The sequence below is a fragment of the Natrix helvetica genome, assembly GCF_964273705.1.
Source record: "Natrix helvetica genome assembly, chromosome: 1".
NCBI classification, from domain to species: Eukaryota; Metazoa; Chordata; class Lepidosauria; order Squamata; family Natricidae; genus Natrix; species Natrix helvetica.
The window spans coordinates 178,538,796-178,565,200 of NC_138548.1; the positions used below are offsets into that span (position 1 = coordinate 178,538,796).

The 26,405-nt window shown below is 38.3% G+C and overlaps 1 protein-coding gene across 1 annotated transcript in view; it reads right to left on the bottom strand.

Annotated features, from left to right (window-relative positions):
* Positions 1-26,405, bottom strand: part of DNAH7 (dynein axonemal heavy chain 7) — a gene marked incomplete at its 5' end in the record, with an annotated part of 161,289 nt that overhangs the window by 86,285 nt on the left and 48,599 nt on the right. Inside the window, 13 exons of the mRNA XM_081956675.1 lie at positions 70-252; positions 1,947-2,096; positions 2,975-3,223; positions 4,542-4,640; positions 5,943-6,155; positions 7,798-7,925; positions 8,024-8,126; positions 9,188-9,356; positions 9,889-9,998; positions 13,426-13,638; positions 15,474-15,614; positions 22,147-22,345; positions 23,864-24,057. Coding sequence (XP_081812801.1) covers positions 70-252; positions 1,947-2,096; positions 2,975-3,223; positions 4,542-4,640; positions 5,943-6,155; positions 7,798-7,925; positions 8,024-8,126; positions 9,188-9,356; positions 9,889-9,998; positions 13,426-13,638; positions 15,474-15,614; positions 22,147-22,345; positions 23,864-24,057 — 2,151 coding nt within the window. The remainder of the gene's footprint in view (positions 1-69; positions 253-1,946; positions 2,097-2,974; positions 3,224-4,541; positions 4,641-5,942; positions 6,156-7,797; positions 7,926-8,023; positions 8,127-9,187; positions 9,357-9,888; positions 9,999-13,425; positions 13,639-15,473; positions 15,615-22,146; positions 22,346-23,863; positions 24,058-26,405) is intronic.

Sequence of the window (26,405 nt, forward strand, 5' to 3'; positions counted from 1 at the left end):
ATTTCTTTTTTTCAAGATGACTGATAACCATTCAGTAGCAAGAAATCATCTCTTAATCTGTAAGCTTACAGTAGCAGGAGACGCAACTTCTAAATCCATTGGTTCAAAAATAAGGCTCATTTGCTGTGACATCTGGATGATCTCACCACTCATCAAACAGAGCTTCTTGTTATCGTCTAGCACAGTATTCATATTCTCAATCCATACAGCATCCACCGGTCCATCAAAAATAAGCCATTTCCTATCTGGTGTCTGAGTTGGGACAAAAAATATTTTGATATTACTTTACTGGGCAATCCTCACTTAGTGACCATTTGTTCAGCGATCATTTGAAGTTCCCATGGCACTGAATGTGGGGACTTATGACTGATTCTCATAGTTGTGGTTGTCACAATATCCCTTCAGTCACATGATCAATTCAGGCATTTGGCAACTGGCTCACACTTGTTGCATTATCTTGTGGTCACATGATTGCCATTTAAAACTTTCCTTACCAGCTACCCACAAGCAAAGTCTATCGGAAAATCAGCAGGAAGTCCCAGGTTTCTCTCACAAATTCCTGCTATTCCTGCCACTTTCTCTCATTAATAATAATAATAATAATAAATATTTATTTCTTAGCCGCACCCTCTCCCGAAGGACTCGGGGCGGCGTACAATAAAACATAGGAAATAAATATATAAACAAACATACATATAACAAAAACGTATACCAAGACATATACATATACAAGGAGGAGGTGAGCTGATGAATAAAAAACAATTAAAAACACAATGTTTAAAAACCCCTAAATAATTTAATACAATTAAAATACCCCAAATAAAAAAACCGTCAGGAGCGATATCGTTGGATCAAAGTTGAGCCAGGCCAGCTACTTGAAATAGGTGGGTCTTGAGCTTTACACGAAAGGAGCGTGTAAAGGTGACATGGGGTTCTTATGCCCCACAGTGCCTGCCTGCCCAATCCCACCCATACTCTGTAGTGACCAACCACTTGCCTACATTCGTGTTCACCCGCCCATAGCACCCATCAGCCCACGATCCTGCCTGCCCACTCCACCTGATTATGCACCCACTGTCCATAGCACCTGTCTGCCTTTGTGCCCACCTATCTTTACTTGCACCTGTCCATAGCGCCTGCTGTCTGCACTTGCACCTGCCTGTAGCATCCACCTGCACTCTGTAGCTCTTACCTGCCCACCAACAGCATTCATCCCTTGCCTGCTTGCAAGCTGCCTAAGGAAAGGCTTGTTGTGACCACAACTTGCGACTTCTTGCTGGTTTTCCATTGATTTGCTTCTTGGAAGCCAGCAGGAAGTTGCAAGTTTCAGTCACATGAGGTTCCCACTTACCCACTCTCTTAATAAGGACAGCAATGGGGACTGCTGGGATTGCTACTGCTAAACCACCTGGTCAAGTGACACTGGACTTTACAATCGCATTGCTTAGCAACAGCTATCTCTGCAGTCCCTGGGGCTCTAATTAAGCAACCATGTCCTGTACTTAATAAAGTATCATTTCAATTAATAATGGTATTGTTATTTCTACCATGGATGCGTTATTGTATTAGTTATGTATTATTCTTTTTTTTATAAGATAAGCCCTAGGAATTTGTTAAGAAAACAGCAGACAAGAAAAGAAGAGAGGAAGGGTCAGTCCTGTGGATCAGTCCTTCTTGAAGCCGGTAATCCAACTCCTTCTATTTGCAGGACACATGAGAAAATACGAAGAATGTACTATGTATTCACAACTACCAGTTATAATGAATATGATTTATCAATTCAGATTTTTTTAAGTCATCCTTCCTTAAAATAAGATAGTTAAAGATCAAATCATAAAATGCTTGGCTAAGATAAAATCAACTATTATTTTTCCATTTTTGGCATTATTTTTCTTTTTTCATGTGATGAACCTGAAAACATTTAATTTTGATGATGCTCTACTTACAGATGAAGAAGCAAACGCTCGAAAACTGACGGCGAGGATACCATCAGACCATTCATGGGAGACTGGATCAAACTGTCCATATAGCTGCCCCATAGTTATAGCTTTGGGATTTATAACAGTGATCTGAACCTTATTTTCCTCCATGAGCCCCTGAACACACAAAATAAACTGCATTTCACACATAGATATCACACTTGTATCATCAATCTAACGATATGTAAACAAATTACTATTTTCTTGGTCATTAGCAACAAAAGGCAGTCAGCATCATGCTCCAAAAAGGATAGCCGGCACTTCCTGACAAAAAAATAATAATAGAATATTCTCGAAACAAATACTAATCATCCAACTGCCTCAGGTATTCTTAAGGGGTTGGCACATGTGGTGGAGGTTAAAAGTTTGCACTTACTGACCAAAGGATTTGACTTTCATGATCACCTTTTTTTCCTCAATAGCTTTTGGATCACCTATAATTGCTTAAGTGAATACAGTCAACAGTAGGATGTTTGTTGCCAAGAATAATCAGCTTGGGGTAGAAAAGGTCAGAATAAAGAGGAGGGGAAAAGAAACTGATGTATACTATCAATTCTACAAGGTGACATGTCCCATTAACAGTAAGAAAAGATGCTATGGCTCTGGGTCACTCTGGTTGTGAGGGGTGTGTAGATTCCATCTGTATTGTTAATAAATAGATAAGGATAGTACGTGATTGGAGCTCATTCACTAAATATTTGTAGACTTCTACCAATTCTGTTCTTGTTAGGTTGCAATTACTAGATTAAGCTTCCAATTTTAAAACATTTAATGTTAAAAATTCAAAGACGTTTAGCTTGCAATCGAAAAGATCATTCTCGGAAGTTAAATCTCATTGAATTTAAGTGGAATTTGTTGTAATTTAACAATAGTAATTATTAATAATTATCAAGTAAATAAATTGAATTGAATTAAGACTGTGCTTCTTAATACTTTGAACAGAAGCACAACCTTTGCCTTTTAGAATAAGATCTTTTACAAAAGCAAATATTTACTTTTTCACACAAGTCACCCAAGGCACCTGCCAAAACACGATAGGCAGAGGTCTTTCCACCAAAGGGTTCTCCAACTATCATAAAGCCATGACGCACAATCATCATTTCAAATATCTGTAAGATTTTCTCTGCAAAAAAGTTGGTCATTTGCAAGTCCATTTCATCACAGTTTGTCTTGATCGCTTCTAGGATGTCAACGTAATCTGGCTTCGGCAACTTCACACCAGGAAACAAATCTGAAGTGATGCCCTGCCAAAGCATGAACAATAAAGGAAGGTATTTAAAGATGTCCAAAATACTTTTTCAGACCAGTCGAAAAGTCTTCCCCAAGCAATATAAGTTTCTCTGAAAATACCCAGAAGAATTCTCAGTCAGTATTCATACAATATATCATTTTATTGAGGCCCAGTTCAGAGGCATAGATTCATACGTTCATAGAAACAATGTTGATTTTAATATAGTGCATAGTTTCACCTACAGCAACTTGAGGAACCAGATCAATTGTACCTTACACAACAAAGCACAGTTAAACTATGGTTTAGTATGGGGATTCTTATGGGTAGTCAATGGAGTGCAGTGGTAGTCAAATATTTGCAGTGGAGTGCAAGTAAACCAATGAATGAAGCCATGCCACCCACATGGATGGGCAAGTATTTTTGGGTGGAAATTTAGAATTTGTTTAATATTGTTCAGCTACTTTGTAGACATTGCGCTACTGTGTGGTTTTACATTTACAACACACACAGAGAGCCTGGGAAAAGAGGACTTCAAAGCAGGGGTGAAATGCTACCGGTTTGAGCCTATTCATCCAAACCAGTAGTAAAAAAAATTCTACTGGTTCGGGCGAACCGGTTTTTCCGACGATCAGCTGTGACATGTGATTTATATTTGCTAGAAAGTAGGATTTCCTGTTTTCTAGCTAATCTAAATTACATGGCACGGCGGATTCTCCCCCCTCACTGTTTGCTTACCTTTGCAGGCTCACTCAGTAGCAGGCTCCGCCCACCTGCTCAGACATCATCACATCCATTTTTGATACTCTGAGCATGCACGAAAGGTCCTGCGGATGTGCAGAGGCGCTCACATTGCCACCGAACCAGTAGCAAAAGTATGTGGATTTCACCCCTGCTGCAAAGCTTCTATTTCCTCTTCACACTTAAGGTTTTTAATGAACAACTTAAGAAATTGAGGTATAGAATATGCTTGATGACCCCTTTAAAATCAATCTCTACCAATGTGGCAAATTCTAGATCTGTGGCAGGAGTGGCAGAATTATATGCAAGAAGTAATGATGCCAGAAGTAAAAAGGACAGGACTTTGTGTAGGAATGAAGGCAAATGGAATGAAAGGAAAAATGGGAAATTTCCCCCAAAAAACCTTTTTGTAACTTTTTACCCTAATATAAAGAGTTGTATATATCTACTAATTCTCTAGTACTTATAAACTAAACTATAGCCCAACAAGAGTAATAACATTGCGCTTATAAAAGAGATCTGTGAACCTGTTAATATATAATCTCTGCATCATTTACTTCTTTAATTCACATTAGACTAAAAAGATTCCTCACCTCAAAAAGTGGGAGATCGTGGGATAAGAACTTAGGCAAATTGACATCTATAATGGATCTAAGCAGCAAAATATCTTCATTTTCGTCTGGATATTTCAGCTGTATAAAACACGGCATTAGTTTCAGAGTAATCGCTTTATCTTAATTCAGACTACCACCATTTTCAATCACATGCCTCTGTTTTTCACATTGGAATTGTTACATTTGGACATGTTTTACAGTGATCAAGGACAAGACAGAGGTAATAGCAATTTTTAAGACATCTTATCTTCATATCTCATCAGATGCTATTAGGTTGTCAGATGAGATTTGTATTTAAGCTTCCAGTGACAACATATTATTGATATGACTTGTGGCTTGAAACTCTACATGAATTTCTGATTGTTTAGCATTCAAAGGTATGATTAAATTGCGTCAAAAAATAAGCTAACCCAACATACTGCCAGACAAGACCAGAGTACTGGACGTGCATTCTGTAAAGATTGTCAGACTGACCACATATCTAGCCAAAGTTCTTCCATTAGTCATAATGGATTGATCATGTGCGATGTTTTTCTTCCCACACAACTGACATTTAACTGAAGTTTCAAGCAAATAGAGGAGACACACAGTTACCATGGTAGTAAACCCCAGTATGTCCTATTCTTGGGGGTAGTGATGCTCAGTGTATTATGATTGCATTTTCATATAAAAGAAACATGGGATCAAAGTAAGTAATGTTATTATATTGGAACACAAAATGTTCTAAGACCATTTTGTTCATTTCTGTGAAATGAAGTACAGTATACTGAAAATAGATGTATTAAAGTTGATGGCCAGAAAAGTTTTCATGATATTTCTAGATATAATAGGCTGGATCTAGCTCACTTTGGATGTTTTCAGTGTGAAAGAAAACAACACATTGTGGTGGTGCTTTATGGCACACAATCAACATTTTGTTATGACACATGAACATTTAGTCATTGTCATATTTAGGAAAACTTTCCATAAAAATAGTTAAGATAGTTTCTAGGTTTTATTATTATTATTATTGTTATTCTAGTTTGTTTGCTTTAAAAAAAAAACCTTTTAAACTGAACGTGATTCATGTGCTAAAATTTATGAGCAAAAGAAAGCAAGTGAAAGAGGAACAGTTGGCCTAGAAGTACATTCCCAACTTTTGGAAACTGGCCGCTGTTTAATGAACTTTTTATAATTTTTGAATTATTAAAAATATAATTCAATGTCTTTTTACAATGCCAATTGTGTATACTCAAATATAAAGTGTTTGCTTTCTTTGACCTGCAGGATAAATCCTGAAAGAAACTATATTTCTCAAAAGAGAAACAAAGATTTATTTCTAACAAAATGCCAAAAGGTAGAATTCTAAGGAGACCACAGAGAAAGGGCATCAAATGCTACCTTCAGATTACCAGCTGCCGTGAGCACTGATTTTACTGCTCTCATCCCATAATCGTAGTGGTGCTGTGAAGACAACTGCTCTGAACACAAGCGATAGGTAGCTACAATTTTCACAGAGAGTGGTCGTGCCGTCACAAATCCACAGGAATACAGGACAATTTCAGCAATCATGGCATAATCAGGCACCATCATAGCAACAGTCCGAAACAAAGCCTATTAAACACACATTAATAGACAGGTAACTGCACAGTCTGAATAGTGATCTTTATAGCCTGTTAATAGCTTCTCAAACAGTGAACTGAAACTAAATTTCATTATCAAGATGACAAATGGCTCTCTGGAGAAGGAAAAGCAGTGAGTAACACACAATGATATACATGCATACATTTTCACAGGCAGCAAGTTTTCTCCCACATCCCTGCTTTGTATTCTAACAATACATACAAAAAAAAAGGATAAAAGACAGGACTCTGCATGTTATAAAACTGATTTCGGAGAACTGTTTCACATTTCATGCAAGTGTAAGCAAGGTAACTCTTTGTTACTCTAGCCACACAAACCTGAAAAAAAAATGTAGCTGCTTTTAGAACCGCATAACAGATCATAACAAAATCAACCCAGATTTCTACATATGGGGTACAAATGACCAGGCTCAAATTAACCCACTTTGGACACATTAAGCAAAAATCGAACTTTCTGGAAAACTCTAAAATGCTGAAAAGAGGGAAGGAAAGAGAAAAAGAGGGTGACCAGCAGCAAGGGAGAGTAGGTGCACCATTGGAAGACCTGATGGACAGATTGGGGACAGATTGTCATGAAGAAAATCTACCTATTATATAGCCTCCAAGAGTCACCATCAACTTGATGGAACACAATCATTTAGCTTATTAAAGAAGCTTGCCCTGCTTTAGCAAACAGAAAACAGATGTTGCACTGCCCCCGAGTTTTGAAAAACTTATTCCAAATTTCAAAATGTGCACAGCCCTAACAAAGCGGTCTTCACTAGGGTTCTAATAGTTAAGAATGGGAAATATTTTGGTGTAGTGAAGATGCTGGAGTGGGAATTTTGGAGTTCAGGTGTTCTAGTCCTCCCCAGAAGCTACCGGAGGGATTTTCGCTCAGCCCAATCCACTACAGGGGTTTGGGGTGGGGGAGTAGGAGGAGAGAGCATTATGCATGCTACTTAGAATGGCCCAAAATAAAGGTGGCTATAAATCTGGTAAATAAAATAGATATTATGAGTTTGATGGCCTGTAAATCTAATTTATAAATTTGATTTGATTTTGTTGCCACCTGACTGCCGGTCAATGGATGGCTCATTATACATAAAACAAAACACAGGGGGAAATCAACATGGGAAATAAGCAAAATGAAAAATCCAGGCAACACCAAAACATAAATGACGTGTATCAATATCAATTAATAAATTAAGATAAGCAGAAAGTTTAAGTGGAGCACTTATACATTTGCACCAATAAAAGAATTGATCTTATGGATCAATTAATGGTCTGTCTAATCTTGAGATGTTCAACTTTTTCTTGAGGTAAAAGTCCCATTTGCTCTTTGAATGACACGTTGATAGCACACTCCAAGACATGAAGGGGCAGGTACCAAGGCTGTTATTAAACTAAATTTATTTAGGTTTAAACCAAATTAATGTAATATGGTTATGCCTAATATATTTCATGAACTTTGCTCTCATCAGTCATATGTCATTTCATCATTATTCTCAATATTATCATTACTTTTTAGAAAGGATTTTCTTAATGACAAGAAATATTCCTACTGTACAATCCTACGTATTCCTCCATAGAGGTACGTAAGAGTTACCCTTTGGTAAATGCAGTCACAATACCTTAAGATTGTCTGGAAGTTCAGAGCGTCCAGCATAGCCAGGATTCATAGTAATGAAGACCGCACATGTTGGATTAAGCTTGAGTTCAGTCCCTTCAAATACCAAAATGTCAGCACCAGCATTGATACCTGAGAATCAAGACGAAGAAACAGCACTTAAAACCTGGCTGAAATATATTTTATCTTAAATTCATGAGAGATTAAAATTTAGCCAGGAGACGTTTTACCTCTTTGGATTGTAAGAATTTGTTGGGCCACTACAGACAATACTTCCAAATCAATTCTGTTAAATTCATCAAAACAAGCCCAGGCTCCACATGAAAGCAAACCCTAAAAAGAAAGAAATCAAAGGTGAAAAATATTCCAATACTTATTGGAAAATGGAGAGCTGGGGAAGCTATAATTATCTCCATGATTCAATCTAGCCTTCAGAATGTTCTTCCACTTTTTTTCTGTAGCCTAAAACTATACTGATTGCTTTCTATGGGTCACTTCCTAATGGCTTGGTGCAAAAGATGGGGATCAATGATCACTGCTCATCTCGAAGACAACTGTTGAATGATTTGATTGGTTGGTTGGGAAGATAAACAGGGCCCCAAAGCTTCACATACAAACTTCCCCAACAAATCAATGTTTGGAAAAAAGAGGAGGGGAAGGGAAGGTTGAAAGCCCAGGGGGACGGGGGGGGAGCGCAGCAAACTCCGGGGGGGGGTAGCGGGACTTACCTGTAGGCAGGAGGAGGAGGAGGCAGCTCAGTTGGGGTGCAGGGTAGGTACCACATGGCAGCTTAGGCAGGGAAGCTACCCGGGAGGTGATGAGTGACTGGGTGGGGCAGGTGGGTGGGGCATTTGCACTTAAAATGGTCTGCACATGCACACAACATTAAAAAGGGGGGAACTACATTTTTTCAATGAAAAGTGTTCTGTGCATGTGCAGAACAGAAAACCAAGATAGCGCCACGGAGGATAGAACCAGTACGGTCAAGTGTCCGCTGGAATTACTACCTGTTGGGCTGAACTGGACCAAATAGGTAGGAACCCACCTCTGATGTGCATGCCATGTACATGTTTTTGAGCATGAATGTTTGTTATATTTGTGTCCGTGGCCAGTGTTGTATGAGCATATACAGTGTGTAGTATTTCTGTGTGTTCATAGCCTAATATCCTGCAGTGTATGCGTTCCTTGGAGCCACAAAGGTTTCTCATATCTTCTCTAGAACATTGCCCCACACAAAGCAAAGTATAGCTACTTACCTTGAGGCGAGACATGAAGCATATAAATCCAATAAATCAATAGAATAAAATAAATTGCCTAAATTCTTATTGAAGCACTTTGATATGCATGTTTTGAATCTCAGCATTACATCTTCAGTGATATTCTTTCATTCCCACCTTGAAGAATTTCCCCAGAGCAAGATAATCCAATCCATCAGAACAATTGAAAACCACACATTGCTTGGCAACAGCCTTTGCTAAATCCTTGGTTGTTTCAGTTTTTCCAGTTCCAGCAGGCCCTTCTGGGGCACCACCAAGATGAAGGTGAAGAGCGCCAAACAAAGTTCTGAAAAGATGGAAAAAAGAAAATTGTGATGGAGAACAATGATAACTCGGGCAACTAATGTTTTATCCACCATAGTTCTTTCTGTTGCCACCTTTCTTAGCTTTGGTTCTGGCCATGATGTCCATCTTTATGGAAGCTCACTGACCATCTATCTGTAAGGTCAACCTATCACACAGAATTGCTGTTGTGGCAAAAACTGGAGGAAGAAATGCAATGTATTAGAGTTGTAAAGTACTTCAGATCCACTTGGGAAAGGGTGCTTGCAGAAACATAAATGCAGGAGTCATAAAAGTAGCCCGGCTTTTTTTAAGAACAGAAATATAATTCAATATTTGGCTTTCCAATGATAACTCTTGAAATTAAAATCTGAACATAACTGCTATTCAGAATGTCCATAATTATATTTAAGGGAAAAAAAATAATGAAAACATGCAGTCATGTTTTTCTAATTCATTGGGACAATGTTCAAGGTCGAGATCTCCATTACATTATTTTTATTATATAAACTCTTTTAACTTATAAAAGGAGATACCTGTAGCATCTATCTGTAAGTGGAGTAATAACCAATCTTGGAGTATTGCCAAGATATTCATATCCATACCGTAAGGCAGCATTTATCATCTTTGTTTCTAGATGCCCTTCCTAATGGAAGACAAGAAATATACATATAAAAAGACTGAAGATAAATAAAAATAAAGAATAAGTAAGCTTGCAGTAAACCTAATTTTAAAAACAATTATTTTACATGTCCCAAAGGTGCTTTTCGAAAGGTAACTGGTCTTTCCTGGGGGGGAGGATTTCCTTGAAAACATTTCACTTTTCATCTAAGAAACTACTTCTGTTCTGAATGATGGGGAATGGAAAGATTTACATTCTTTGCAGTCATCTGGTCATTAGCACTCTGAGGTTGGACATTAATTCTCTGAGAGTCAATGAGGCCACTTGGGGATATATTTGTACTCTCAGGGTGATCTGAATCAGATCTGGTCCATTCTCAAATTCAATCTCTTTTTGGGTGGCTTCTCCAAATTCGGAGAAGAATTTTGGGAGACGGGTTTGGGAGTGTTTGGTTTGATTTGGTTTGAATTATCCTACTGGTCAGAAGTCAGACCTCTCTGAATAACCTCTTCCCAACATTTTACTAGTTTGAACAGAAAAAAACCAACTGTATTTGGGAAAACAGAAAGTAGGAAGAGAAAGAGAAACATCTACAGCAATGGAGGCTTTCCTTAAAATGCTCCACTCCTTTCATATACACACGTGACATCATGATGCAGTACAAGAAAGGCCAGAGCTTGCAACAGGATGCCCAGGTGATCATACTGTAATTTATCCCCTTGATTCTTTTTTCATTAATTAATCAGGTTTAGCTATTTAAAGGATCCTAATTGAGACAGTTCTTGGATTTCAGAACATGCATGGAAAGAATACAGGCAACATCTGGACCTGCTGGTTAATTATTGTTAGGCACACTCTCACTTCTATTTTATCTCTGAAGCAATTTTTAATATTTTTATAGGAATCTGAGATATAAGAAAGCCAATCTCTTTGGGGAGACTGACTGTTGTTCATTCTTCAATGTTTGGTGTCAGAAGACCAGATGGAAACAATAAATTGACATCATGTTAGAATCCACCTTCCCAATAACTGCACATTTCAATGCTTAAAAAGACAATTATTTTTTCTCTTAATAAAAAAAAATTATACATAAGAATGTATACTCTGGGAAAAAAATATTCTCTCTCACTTAATTAGGTTGACCAGCATGGAAAATGATTGAAAGGTTTAAAGGTTTTCCCTTTCCAGTCATAAGTGACCCAAGAAGGTGGTGCTCATCTCCGATTCTCAGCCGAGGGAGTCTGCATGGTCTGAGAGATGTTTCCATCATTATGTGAAAGATAAAAAGTAAAGGACTCCCTGCCGAAAGGCGGTGTGCTCATCTCCATTTCAAGGCCATTGAGTCAGCACATTTCCATGGTCATGTTGATGTCCAAGAGTGCTGTTACCTTCCCACTGAATCTACTTGCACTTATATGCTTTTGAACTACTAGGTGGGCAAGAGCTAGAGCAAGTAACAGGAGCTCACTTGATCGTGTGGCACTTGGGTCTCAAACCTGAACTGCTGTCTTTCCAGCCAAGAAGCCCAGCTTCTTAACTGCTGAACCACTGAACCACCCTCCATCATCCTGTGGCTAGCATGAAAACACAGAATGCAGTAAGCTTTCTCGCTGAAGCGATACCTATTTCTCTACTCACACTTGCATGTTTTCGAACTGCTTGGTTGGCAAGAGCTGGGGCGAGTAAAAGGGGCTCACCCCGTCATGCAATGCTCAGGTCTTAAACTTGGACTGTCGGCTTTCCACTGACAGGCTAAGCATCCTAATTACTGAGTCATCATGCCCCAACTGACTTTTATTGGAAAATAAAGAAGCTGGTGACACATGCTAAATCTGCTTTGACTTTTAAGGTAAATTTATAGAACAGATAAGTTCACACGAGATCAAGTAACCTTATCAAGTAGCCTTCAGATAACCCAGGCTATAAAAATCAATACCACTGATTACATGGAAGTAGGAACATATATATGATCAGTATAATTGAATTCATATAAAACCCAAACTACATTGATGTTTTCGTTTAAGACATTCAGGAGCAGGCTGGGATAATTAATTCTGCCTCCTCTACTGTGGTTTTGATGAAAAGCACCCTTTTCAAGCAGTTATTTGCATGTGTACCAGTGGTGGGTTTCTACCGGTTCGGATCGGTTTGGATGAACCGATAGTGGTTTGGTGGCCTGGGTCCCTGGAACCAGCAGCAACCCAGGCCTACCACGCCCCCAAACTGGTTCTCTGGGCGGCGCCTATGGCGCCTCCATCTTGTTTTTCAGTTCTGTGCATTCACAGAACAATTTTAATTGCACTGTGCATGCGCACGCCTGCACACAAGCCTGCACACAAGCAAAACAACAGTAGTACCTGCCATAACCCACCCGTGTTATGCACTAAGGCAAATCATATGAAAATACATTTGCAGGAAAGGTATTTTTCTACCACTTATTTCAAAGAATCCTGAACAAGTGTACAAACCTGAAAACTCTTAAAATAAACATCAGGATTAAACAAAGAATAAAAACAATTTATTAAAACACATTTATGGAGGGAAATAATTGTAGAGGATGAAAATGGATTTGTAAAAATAGTCCAAAAAATGTCACTGTGGGAGGCTGGCATACCACACCCATTCCTTAGGTAAGGTAGAAACCTGAGGTGACACTCTTACTTCTACAGTTTCATTAATCCTGCACTATATCCTATGTTAAAGGACTATGTTCTATATTAGTATTTCCAAATTATTTTAGAAGACCCTTACCAAATACATATTAACACTAGAAACATGAAATGATTATTTAATACTTTCATAAGTCAGTATATTTGGCACTTTCATATCTAACCTGATCGGCCATTTTTACTATTCACTGCTTTCCCCGTGTCACATTCAATTAACAGAAAATATGTCAACTAAGCTGTCTTAAAATAAATAAATCAACAAGCTTTTTGGAAAATGTATGATATTGACGGAGGCATTTTGCTTTGGAAAAAGGCCTGTTTGAGGTAATTTCCTTCTAACATTGTATTCCACATAATAAATAAATATATTGAATTCTCAATAGTGTGATTCTAACAAAAGTCAGATTAAAGCCACTCAATTCAAAAAAACGTGACTCTTTTTAAAAAAATAAAAGCATGACTTATCCAACAATTTCAGAGAAACTCAATTATGGCTGTTGACAGAAGAAGTTTTATCTGTAAGTCTCTTGCAAATTCAGCAAGTGTATAAGGTATGTGGAGATGAAAACAATCATTTTAATTATACAGTGTAATTGGTATATGTATAGCTATTAGCTATCTTACTTCACATCATACAGGATGATGGGTAAAATCTCTTGTCATCAGCAAAAAAAAAAAAAGGCTCTTATTTTGTATTTTTCCTCCTATGTCAGTAATGAGTCCAAATAGAAAAGCTGAGTGCAGAAATTACCTCCTAATAGTATTCACAGAGAATCCCTTACCTGCCAATAGTATCTCAGCTGACTTAGCCATTCAAAGTCGCTGTCATCACTGACACGCTTGTCTACAAGAGATACAAGCACATCCCTAGCGTGAACATCCAGGACCACAAGTGCTCCAAGGGTCACTCGATTCTGTTTTGACAACTTTCCTCGCACCAAGGTGACAATGCCATCAATTTGCCCATTGCACTGGGTCAGGTAATTCTCAAGGGCCTGAGTGAAAAAGAAAAAATGGAGAGAAGTGAATTAGCTCCAAACATCAACATCAGTGTCTACAGCTCTACTAACTGATGCTTTTTAGAAGTGATTTCGCATTTCTGCAGCCGTCATCTTGACAGGCAATTGTTCACTGGCACATTTCAAATTTGTTTTCTTTTAAATACATACATACATGCACACATACATCAGTTCAAGGAGTTCTTCTACAATAGAAAAGCTTTTGTGGTGGTGTCTGTCATCAGAAGGGAGAAAAGTGATGGTAGCTGGTTTTCATCCATCTTCACCTCTTTCCCAGTCCATCACTTGAATTATTTCATAGGGTTCCTTACATTTACCAGAGTAGATTTTTTTGTGTGCCAAAGGAGAACAAAATAATCAGTCAGGTGCAGGATTTTTCTTTCTATGACAGAGCCTACAGTCCAAGCTTTATCCCACTGAAATCGAGGGGGATAAATTAGGCATTTGTCATAGGAAGGACAATCATACTTCCTTTCTCAGAAAAAATCTGTATTGGAAGCTCCAAGATTCATGTGCCCTACAGGATTTCTTCCAGAAGGGAAGGAAATTTTATGTGTAGCGCTTTCCTCTCTTTGGTTGTTTTCTCCTATCCAATTTCTCTTCCATTGAAGCTAATGAAATAATTTTATGCTACTCAAGATTTACATCTCTCTGTAAGTGAAAAGAAGCAATAAGCCTTTCCATCAATGTCAAGGATTGCATCTTCTGAGGCTAGGCAGCCCTATGCAGAGCATCCAAATGACATTCTTTAGAAGCAGTGGGATTTTCTACTCTTCAAACATCTGCTCTTAAGGCATTATTAGACACAGCTTCAACTCCACATGGGAAGTAAATTGAAGCCTCTGCTGATTAGTTGATGGCTTCGCTAGAAGTATTCCTTTATCCTGCATCCTGATTCCCCCTTGCTACAGATAAAACAGTTTTTAAATTTCACTTCTATAGTAAGAGAAAGCCAGGTCCTAACAATAAAAAAATACCAGTGAAATTCTCCACTGAGGAAAATGAAGGAGTGGGGAAATGGGGTGGTGGTATTACCATAAACACCTGAAGCTCTGTTGGCAATTTTTTATTAAAGATACAGTGGTTAAATTTACCACGTAATAAGCGGAATCTGATTCTCACTAAAGCAAATGGGACTTAAATCATAACTGACTTGTTGCAGTAATTTTAACTAAATACAATTAACATTCTGGGCACAATCCTTTTTATCTTAGCTTAGATGCAATCCAATACTTCTCTTTTATTAAAGAAAAACAGGGTTCAAAAACAGGGGCAAAGTTATCCATACAGATATATGTTTTTCAAAGACTAGACCCATTGAACCACATTGTATCATTTTATATAGTATTATACAATAACAAAGTCAATACATTTCTCAAGATGTTTTGCTTCTACTGAAGACAACTAACATAAGGACGTTTTAGAAAATACCACACATGACATTTGCAAAATAGCAGCCTTTGTTCATGTTGGAGGACAAAGAGGAGGGGGAAGGAGAAGGAGAAGGAAAAGCAAAAGGAGGAGTTCACCGATACATAGGGAAGCATCACCAATAAAGAACACTTTATGTCCTACTGACTACAGTAGTTGTATTGGTAACTTGGGAGTATTTTTACCTTTCAACTTTTCTATTGCATTTATGAAGGTACAAATTTGGAAAAAAAGCTCTGCAAATTTTCTCATACATTTTCTACTGGTTCAGACACCATCATATTACCAAATATACAGATTGTAGAAACTGTTTATTCATATCTTCTAAAGAAGATATGAGCTAATTACTAACATTTCACATACTATTAAAACATTCTTACCTGCTGGCCATTTTTAATAGCTGTTTGCACTTCAAGAGTCCAAAATGCCTGGGATACACAAAGGACTGTCTGTCCTGGCCAATCTCTTACCCAGTTTATACGGACAGATTTTGGATAAGCATCTATGGCAGAACCAATCACCTGGAAATACAAAACATGAAACTCTTGCTAAGTAAGCTAGAAAGCAGATTCCAAACATCTTCTGTCATGACCTTTTGGTTCTGCCTATATGACTTTACTCCATCAATTCCAATGAGCATGAGACACCATGCTTAGTTATACCTCAACATACTGTACATAGAGAAATCCAAGTTGCATGACTCTCAATGAACACCGAACAGAAAAGAAATATATGACTTGTGACTCAGATTTGTGGCATATATTAGAACACTTACAGTAGGGTATCTGGTGCCCTCCAAGAATGATTTTTTTAACCACTATGATCATACTGAAGGGGCTTCCTCTGCTAGAATACCAACTATTCATTCAAATAAAAATCAGAATTTATATTTATTTATTTATTTTATATTTGATGCTTCTAGACCGCCCCCTCTCCCAAGAGGGACTCGGGGCGGTGTACAGTCCATGCAGAATATAACAAAATACAATAAAAAGAATGTTTTGCAATTCCACCTCTCACAGCCCCAAACCAACTCTAAGTAACTGAATTCTAGAAAATTTAACTCTCTTGGCTTTGAAAGGAATAAAGCAATTCCCACGTAGACATTGCTGAAATAATTGTTGGTAGATTTGGCCTAGCCTCAACTGGCACAAAAGCATAAAAATGTGTATGTTTAAAATTAATGCTATGCGTAATTACAATAGGAAAGAAGAAGAAAGAAAAGAATGTGATTAGCCAGCATAGTAAATGAATTGAACTTAAATTGCAAAAAAAAAAAAAGATTCAAAGAGAAAAAGTCCATCTACCACTCTTATCATATTTGTACTCATGATGTGAAAAGCTATCACAGAATCTACAAAAATCTGTTGTTCTTTCAATGACTACAATATAATTCTTTTATACTAAAAGTTTCCGTTTAACCAGTTCACACAAAATCTAATAGACTATATGAGTTTTAATTACTTTCACATACAGATTGTAAATGTTAAGTATACTAAGAATACTATGCAGCTTGTGCCTTAGAGAATAAGCAGCTTTTGGAGAGAATGAGAGAAGAACAGTTTCTTGTTTCCTGTAAAATAATAAGTTTGCTTTGGGAATTAAAAACTGATTCCCACTAGTAAGACCAGTGTTTCCCTAGTGAATGCACACAGGGAACCTCTGACTGACAAAATTGAATTGTGAGCTTCCCAGAGTTGTTCGTTGAGATGGAGCTATAGAAATCAAGTCAAACAAACAAACAAACAACAAAGATCTCAGGCAACACCTCAAGGACAAGTAAGTCACTAAAAATATCATTTTAAATGACATATAATCTACTGGGAAAGAAGGGCACAAATGCCAGCTCAGGATGACTTTGAGAACAGCCTACGGGTGCTAACACAGGAAGTGGTGTACGAGACAGTAATGGTATCCTAATTTCTTCACTCCCGATTCGGTAGTGGGAGCACGCGCACATGTGCAGAAGGTCTGTGATGATGTCTGGGTGGGCGGAGTTTCGCACCGCCGCCACTACCGGTTCACCCGAACCAGTGCAAACCAGCAGAATACCACCTCTGGTACAGGAGGAAGATTTGACAGAGATGCCTCTCAGAAGAATCTACAATGAGACCATTCCATTCTAGCCAGGACTGAAGGACAATGCAATTGCTTACCTGTGTAGCTTTAGGTTTAGGGACCATGTGATATAGGTCTGTATAGGCAAACTCTATACTAGGGCTGTCAAACTCCCGGCCTGCAGGCCAGATGCATCACACACTGGCCATGCCCACACCATTTAACAAAGGGCGGGGGAAAGTCCCGATACATCACATGATGCCACCGTGACAACATGAGTTTGACACCCCTGCTCTATACTATTCAATTGTTTCGTACATCTGCTTTGTGGATTGCCTCCTAGAAGAAAAGGTTTGTGGATATGACAGAATTATGACAAGCCATGTAATCTATACATCTCCAGATTCAAGGCAGTCAAGTAATTCCAAATTGGATCTGGAGAGAAGACTGGACTTTCTGAGACCATATCTGCAATGACAGCTAGCAAGATTGGATTGCTTGTGAATTTCTCAACACCATGAAAAAGACTGAGGGTCAGAATTCAAACTATTTTTAAGGACAGATAGTTTGAAACTCCATTTTTCTGGGATTTGGGAACAGAAGGAAATCCTGCATCTGATCTTTTGAAAACTTGCCTGCTGATATAAAGCAGGGAGTCACTGAAAAGCCAAAAGTGTAATCTGGTCCAAGACAGGACGCTTACATATTTTTAAAAAGTGATAAGGCCTAAATTCTCTCCTCAGTTCATGAAGCATTCCCTTTTCCCATCTTTCCAATCAAACTAGAGGCTGAATCTTTGGAATTATCTCTGACAATAAAATTATGAAGTCTTGTTTTGCATCTATCTATGCACCCAAAAGCTTCAATGACTGAAATCAACTTTTTTTGCAATTCATTAGGAATTCATGTGTCTAATGACAAGTCAATATCTGGTTTTGCCTTTGGAAAAGGGTGAATGAGTGTGTGCAAATATGGGTATACACAGATGCCTTGTAATGTCAGATGCTCTAATACTGTTATCATTACCGTGAAAAAAATGCAGAGAGCTGAGACCAGCACAAAGGATAATTATCACAACTGAAAATGTTGAGGCATGAAAACCACCGATGTATTACAGCAGCTGGTACATGCAAATAGGTTTCTAGCAGATCTGATGAGTGTAGACTCTTCTTGATTGATTGCAATGTTTCTATCATCATCCTTGGTATATCACAAACGCTTGAAGTATTTCAATCTAAATAAACGTGCTATTACCGTAATTTTTTTTAAACCCGCAAAGAATATTGATCTAGATCCTTGAAAATGAATCTGGGAATTATTCTATTGCTTAAATATGAGTTAAAGGATTTATGGCTTCTTCAATAAATTCCTGACTTACAACTAACCACGAGAATGGAGAAGGGAAATATCACTATTGAGACAGGCTGGTGAATACTTTGTTTTAGTAGAGTTTCCTATACTAATTATACCTATTATCGATTGATCTCATTTTGAGGGTAAACTAGATTGGAAAGAAAGAAGCAAGTCGTCTTCTTCCCACTGAAGAGCCTACAAAGATCAAGTTGCTGGCAAGTGGCTCTGGTAGGTTGATCAAAATAGATTTAAAAGATACTAAAGTGATCTTATGACTTAGAATTCATCTTTTTTTTCTTAGACCATGAAACCTTGGAAAGTCTACAGGCTCTTTGTGGTGGAAGGTCGATCCTTGTTGGGATGATTTTTTTTTCTTTGCTTGAACTCTGTTAACGTATTTAAAAATGGGACTACCCTAGGATCAGGGTCATTCTATATCTCTGAACCTTAAAGAGGACATATCATGAGCCAGAACACTGAAGACAATTGAGTTGCTTGAAAAACATAGGATTTTTTTGACCTCGACATTTTTTTAGGTTTGGGAAGAAGAGAATTAGAAGTGTCAAAGAGGGAATCCATTTTTTTCTTGCTCTAAAGGGAACAGGGAATTAAATCTGGTTTGAATATAAAACAAACAAACAAAAACTTCTTTAATATGAGTGTTGGATTAAAAAGGTCCGTTAATTATCTCTGCAGTGGGGGAGGGGGATAACTGAAAAAGAAATAGATTTTTGGAAACCATCCAAAATCATGAACACATGCTCCCTGAGAAGCAACAGAATAATAGTAGCAATTATTATCATTAGCAGTATCAATAAACCCTGCATTTGCCCTCTGGTTGTCAAAAGACAAACAGCAGCCATTATCATATTCAATTCTATTGGGGCATTAAAACAGTGGCAGATGGGAAATCGGTGGCAGCTGCATTCATGGGAGTGTGGATTTTGCTCTCTTTATTATTCTGGTGCTCCTCTTCAGACCCTCTCACTTTAGACACTGATGAACTGGTCTGTCTGAATCTTCTATTCCAATTGAGGCATGATCTCTGCAGGTACTAACAATGCCCTCAGGGATAATTGTATTTTCTTTAAAGGAGCCGTCCCAGCAGCTTTCCTCAGCTTCCTGGGTATGATCCACAGGAGTTGCTGAGACATTGCTTTGATTTTTGCCCCCCAAAGAACAGTTGTTCAGTGGAGGCAAAGAGAGAGCCTTGAGCCTTAATGAATCACATCACATTGATAGGAACTGTTTTCTAGTTGCTTTTCTCAGAATTCCTGCAAGGAGAAAAAAAAATACAGAGACAGGAAATGATTAAATGCTGAAAGGGAGTGAAGAAGAAAGAGAGAGGCAGAGGCAGCTGCAGAAAGAATAAAACAAAAAGGTCAAAAATTACAAGAATCACTGGTGAAGGCCTTGAGGAATCTGGTGAGGAAACATCTCTGAAATGATGAGCCAACAGGGCACGAGTTGCCTAGTTTGTCAAATGTGACATTAGATTACTTTTGTTACTAAACCATTTTTATTCTGGGTTCCTTGGTTAAGCATGGATTAAAATGTACATGAACGAAAGTAACTCAAAACAATGATGCATTAAACTGACCAAATCATTCAATCCCATTCATACATTCCATTCTGTGCAGCTTCAAGTTAATCTTATTTATTCCCTTAACAAGTGGACAAATGTCTAGCAATTAAAGTGCCCAACAATTTATATTTATTGGTTACAAAAAGTGCCTGTAATTTTAAAAACTAAAAAAAAATGCTTCCAAAGAAAACATTTTTAACGTCTCAAGAAGAATAAGAGAAACCATAAATATATGTGTGAGACAGACAGACAACTAAAGTATCCAAATTTTGAGCTAAAGTATCCATCATTTATTTATTCTAAGACTACATATAGTCCTTGACTTACAACAGTTCATTTAATGACCGTTCAAAGTTACAACGGCACTGAAGAAAGTCATTTATGATCGTTTTTCACACTTATGACCATTGTAGCATCCCCATGGTCACGTGATCAAAATTTGGACATTGGGCAACTTATTCATATTTATGACAGTTGCAGTGTCCTGGGGTCATATTTTGTGACCTTCTGACAAACAAAGTCCATGGGGAAGCAGGCTCACTTAACAACCATGTTACTAACTTAACTGCAATGATTCACAAAATGGGGCAAAATTCAGTTAACAAGTGTCTCACTTAGAAACAGAAATTTGGGGCTCAACTGTGGTCATAAGTCGAGGACTGTTGTAGTTGAGGACTGACTACTTGTACTGCTATTGATCTATTGCATGTGCCTACAACATTGATAGAATGCAATATTTTGTACTGTGGCTTTTCCAATGGGTTGAAATGGCCATCTATTGTTAAATTTCTATACCTATTATATATAACAGGAACATTTATACATTTACAAGAAATCTTACAACTAGAATACAAAATATTTGGCAGAATAGACGCTTCACCAGTAGTCGAGCTTACAATTAGCATGAAAACTATTGCAGCTCATTTTACCTGACCCACATTTTTAATACTTAGTCAAATTAGGTGCTATGCAACACCAAACGAGGCCAAATATTCCACATAAGTGATGACTGTAGAGTTTTAGGGATCTAAACAGATACTGCAGTGGAAGAATGGCAGAACAGCAGCAGATTGAGGAAGAGCTCCTAACTCTTTCTTCTCTGCTATGATTCTGACTGAATTTCACCTCCACTGAAGCTGTTTCAGCCCTAGGAGGGGAATTTCCATTATTTACCTGTGAAATGCTAATCATGGGGAAAAGCTCTTCATCATAGCAACAGCAAGAAGGAAAGATTTCAGGTGCACCACATTCCTGATCCTTGCAGCCAATCATAGTGGAATAGCAATTTAGAAAGGGAGATGATTTTTTAAATCTTTGTGTCCATTGTTCTATATCAGCGATGGCAAACCTTTTTTGGCTCGCGTGCCACAAGTGGAGGGAGCGCAGGGGGGTCGTGTGCGGGCGTGCCGCACCCATAATGCAACGTGCGACACCCCCCCCAGTGCGCATGCGCGCACAACGTGTGACACCCCCCATTTTTACATGCTTTTTTTGCCCTCCCCAGGCTCCAGAGGCTTTATAGGAGCCTGGGGAGGGCGAAAAGAGCCTCCCCTGCCCCTCCGGAGGCTTCAGGGACCATCCGGAGGCTTCCCTGAAGCCTTCGGAGCGCTTAAAACCACCCTCTGAGCAAACCGGAAGTGACTTCTGGGTTGCTCAGAGGGTCGTTTTAAGCGTTCCAAAGGCTTCAGAGACCATCCGGACAGTCCCTGAAGCCTTCGGAGCGCTCAAAAGGATCCTCCGAGCAAACCGGAAGTGACTTGCGTGCCCTGACAAATGGCTCCACGTGCCGCTTGTGGCACGCGTGCCATAGGTTCGCCATCACTGTTCTAAATCATGCCAAGGATTTTGAGAGATAGTCTGTTTGTTTTCCTATAATAGTTTAGAGCAGGGGTGTCAAACTGGCAGCCTGCAGCCAGATGCATCATGCTCAGGCCACGTCCACCCTAGCTCCGTGAATGGGGAATACGTCACGAAACATCATGTGATAGGCAATGTGACATGGAGAGTTTGACAGCCCTGATCTAGAGAATGACCTCAAACAAACTGTAATTTATTACCTTGTGGATGGAATTTATCATAGCTGTTTCCAATTCAACTAACCACTTTTCCACTTGGCCTCTCGCTTTAGCAGTTGATATTGTGTTGATAAGTTCCACAACCTCCCCTTCACTGCTTTTCATGTGTGTGATATCCAGGACTTCGGTAAACTCAACACTAGCAATTCCTTCAAAACACTTTTTCAAGTGAGGCTTGACTCTGAAGAAATCAAAGAGAGGATTAAGAAATAAACTTGGAGCCATGCAAGTTCAAACTTCTTTCAACAAAACACATTTTATGCCCAGAATGTTTAGATTAATAATGCCATCTGTGTGAGTCAGAGAGTAAATTCTAACCACAGGAAGTTTTTTTTTATTTAGATATTTCATTCTCAAACAAAACTGACAAAAAACACCCACAGTGTATTAAAAACTACATTTTTGTTTAAAATCCTCTCCAAAGCACATTAACACGGCAAAATGATCTGCTAAGAAATCATCTTACTAGATTTCCAACAAGGATGTTTAATGCACCAGGTATGGTATGCCACTTCAAATGAACTGCAGCAATGTATCTTGATAACTAAGTCATAAAAGAAGAGTAGACAAACTTTTTGCTGAGCGGGAGCATTCTTTTACTTTAAAAATATTTTAGAGCACATGGCCAGAAAACAATGGAATATTGTTAAGGCTGAAAATATTGTTCTTCTTGCATTTTAGAGAACTTTAAGGCCGAACCAAATGTATTATTGTGGGGTCCTTGGTGCTTTCTGAGAACAGTTGTTTTCTTGTAGACGTTTTATTACCAAACTATCACTGCTAGTAAGGAATGGGGTTTATACTTAATTTATGTAGTAATGGCTTGTCCTGTCCATGCTGATGAGAGTGATCTTGATGGCCCTGCTCTCACCCAAATGAGCAGAAATTAACACTAATACTAGACTATTAATCAAGGTGTAAATAGTACTCCATCAAGAAACCACCAACTTAGCCAAACAAGCTAACACTAAACAACAGCCTCAAGGAACCATCAAGACCTCTCCCACCAACATTGACAGGACAAGCCATTAGTATATAAAATGAGAACAAACTGCCTTCTAGCATTGATGATGTTACCTAGTTTGGTGGTGAAATATCTGCAAGAAAACAACCAACCTCAGAGAGCATCAAGAAACTCATAGTTCAACCCCAGGCTATAAATATTCTTTTCAAATATATTATACCTAACAGAGAAGGACAATGAATTGTCAAACCAAGAAATGGGTTTAAATGGCAAAAACTAAAGTAAAATATTGTAATAGAAGACCCCCAAAGAAGATTGAAATACTCAAGATGGGAGATGATTCAAGCTTGGACCAGAATTGTTGACAATGAGATTAAGTTCACATGTTTGCAGCATTGCACACACACGCACATAAGGCAACATGACCTCTTGCCTACAAATTCATTATGAGGAGTATGTTGATGGAAGCAAAGTTTTTGTACCTGAATGATAATCACATACATATGTAAACATCAGTTTGGGTGAAGGGTATCTGATAAAACCGAATGTCCATTATATCTGAATTTACCTAACACACATATACTTTATTTATATAATTTATGTCTAATTTGCATAGACTGCACAAAATAAATTAATGTACTTCTGCACGTACTGGATATTAGCTTTTAATCATTATGTAAACTATGTACAACAGGAGTTACAACTATCCTAAATGTACATAAAATAGTACAATACCTTGTAGGATCTTTAGTCTCTGAGAGAATCTCAAGGAGTTCATCATTGGATAAGAAGAAGAATCTAGGGAAGAACAGACGTTTCTTTTCTAGATACTCATTTAGTCCCTTCAGAATTAATTCTAATAGCTCATTGCATTTCTTCAGTCGTTCCAGCATCTTTTCTATCATCACTACTGTAAGAACATGTTTGTCCTGAGAAAGACACATATCATATAACATACCATTCATATCATACCATGTATCTTATCATCATTATCTCAATTTAAAAACCGAGCAATGCTTTAAGTATTTTCTCTAAAACATTAAAACTAAAATGAGTTGGCTCAATTTTCTCCCATTGTCCAGGATACTTTCATAACTGTCTGAAAGTTTTCTAAGATATTTTCTTGTGGTGTATTAAACCCCTTTGTGAAACAGCTAGGTAGACTCTGAGACTGATTTGGCCAATTCTATTTTTCAATTTCTATGCTTTTTCTAAATATATTACATTTCCTTCCTTCCTTCCTTCCTTCCTTCCTTCCTTCCTTCCTTCCTTCCTTCCTTCCTCTGATTAAACCATGAGCAGATAAGATGGGATATAAAGATACTCAACAATGAATACTTTAGAGTCAAAACCAAAAGGTGAAGATTCACTGAACAGTGTCTAGAGATTCCATATTCAGCATCATTTGATAGCCACATATTGGTTGGAAACTTGCAGCCTAAGCACTTCCTCCACATTCCCAGCTTCTTTTTGGCTTCTCATTTCCTTAATTAAAACTGCTCAGTTGACATATATTCATCTATCTGCAGGTTGCTGCAAGGGAGTCCTTGTTCTACATCTACTCCCCTGTAATTTCCGCCCATCTCTCATAGTCTCTTTGAGCAAATTCCCCTATACTTTCCCAGAACTTCATTTTCTTTGCACCTTCAATTTTGTATGGTCAGGACTCTTCTTTACCAGATTGCTTTTCTTTCTTCTTCCAGTTAGAGTATATAAAGGATGGCCTTGTGAGGGGTGCAATTGAAAAATGTTAGCAACCGGTTCTCTGCCCGGTTGCTGGCTGGGTGTGGCCATGGTGGGCGTGGCCTACTTGGACTCCTGCACCACGGGGGAGGGGGGCATTTTCACCCTCCTTAGGCTCCGGAAGCTTTCCTTGATCCTCCAGGAGGGCGAAAACAGGCTCCACCGGGCTCTGGAAGCCCTCCAGAGGTCAGAAACATGTGCGCTTCCGGACTTCCGGAACTTCCAGGAGGCCCGTTTTTTGCTCTCCCAGAGCCCCCGTGCGGGCCCTGCACTTACCTGGCATCCAAACCGGGCCACGTGGAGACTCTTGGGAGGGGAGGGGCAGGGACAGCCAGTCCTTGTAACCAACAGTTTGGCAAGCCAAATGTCAAATTAACATCCGGTTCACCTGAACCAACTAAATCCCACCCCTGAGCCTTGTTCTATCATTCAGTTGGGGTTTGTTTTAGTTTCTTTCCAGGAAAAATCATTTTTAAAAATGTTTATTTCCACTTAAAACATTCTTTTAAACATCTATATAAAATGCCTTCACATCTTGATGTACATTTTTCCCCCACTATGGAATTTTTGCACACCTTGTCTAATGTATATTTCCTATTCATTTTGCCTAATGCACTGCACACGTTTTGAAAGCAGTTCTTCCTTTGTACACATACAAATTTGCCTTATAAAGTGGGAACAAGGAAATGTTTGGCCTTTATGAATGTTTGGGTTTACACTTGTGTTTGGGAGACACAAATCAGTATATATGTCAAAATATGAACTGAGCAAATATCTCCACCAGACTATAACCTCTAGTGAGGGGGGAAATGTTTTTCAAAGAAAGCCACGTTAGCACCCTCAGGTGGCAACTTCCTGCATCTAGGTTGCGTTTAGCTCAAATCACTGTTATACCCTGTCAAAATTTCATATGGAAACTCGGCATTTCTTCCTATTTAGCCACTTGGACTATTACACCAATGTTTATCATCCACGGTCTTGATGGAATTTGAAAATCAAATGAGACTGACGTGAATTATGGTTTTTTTCAAAATAGTTAAACTGGGCCGAAGATAGAAAAATAATTGCTCTAGTGTGCCATGATTAGCTGTTCCATAAAGAAGCTATAAATTACCCGATGCTCTCATCCTTAGGGCTTTTTCTTAATACAATGTCTTCGATTTTTCTTCCCATGCAGAAAAAGATCACTCCTGTAGACCATTTGTTTATCAAAAATAGCAATGAAATCAAAGAACAATTTCATCCTCATTGATTTGAGCCACACGGGGAAAAAATTATTCAAATCTAGGGTAAAATACAGGGCAATCCAAAAATGTGTTTACAATTTCTATCTGTCACTGTAAACCACAACTGCAAGTCAAAAAAATCAACACATGGCCCGATATTTAATTTATGCTGAGAAGGGATATACAGTACCTATAAAATCAAATAATAATTTCTAAACTTATACTGCCATCTTCTGGGGAGAAATACGAAAGTGCTTTTTGTTCACCTGAAAATGTCAGAAGTACTAACCGGTACAGACAACTACATG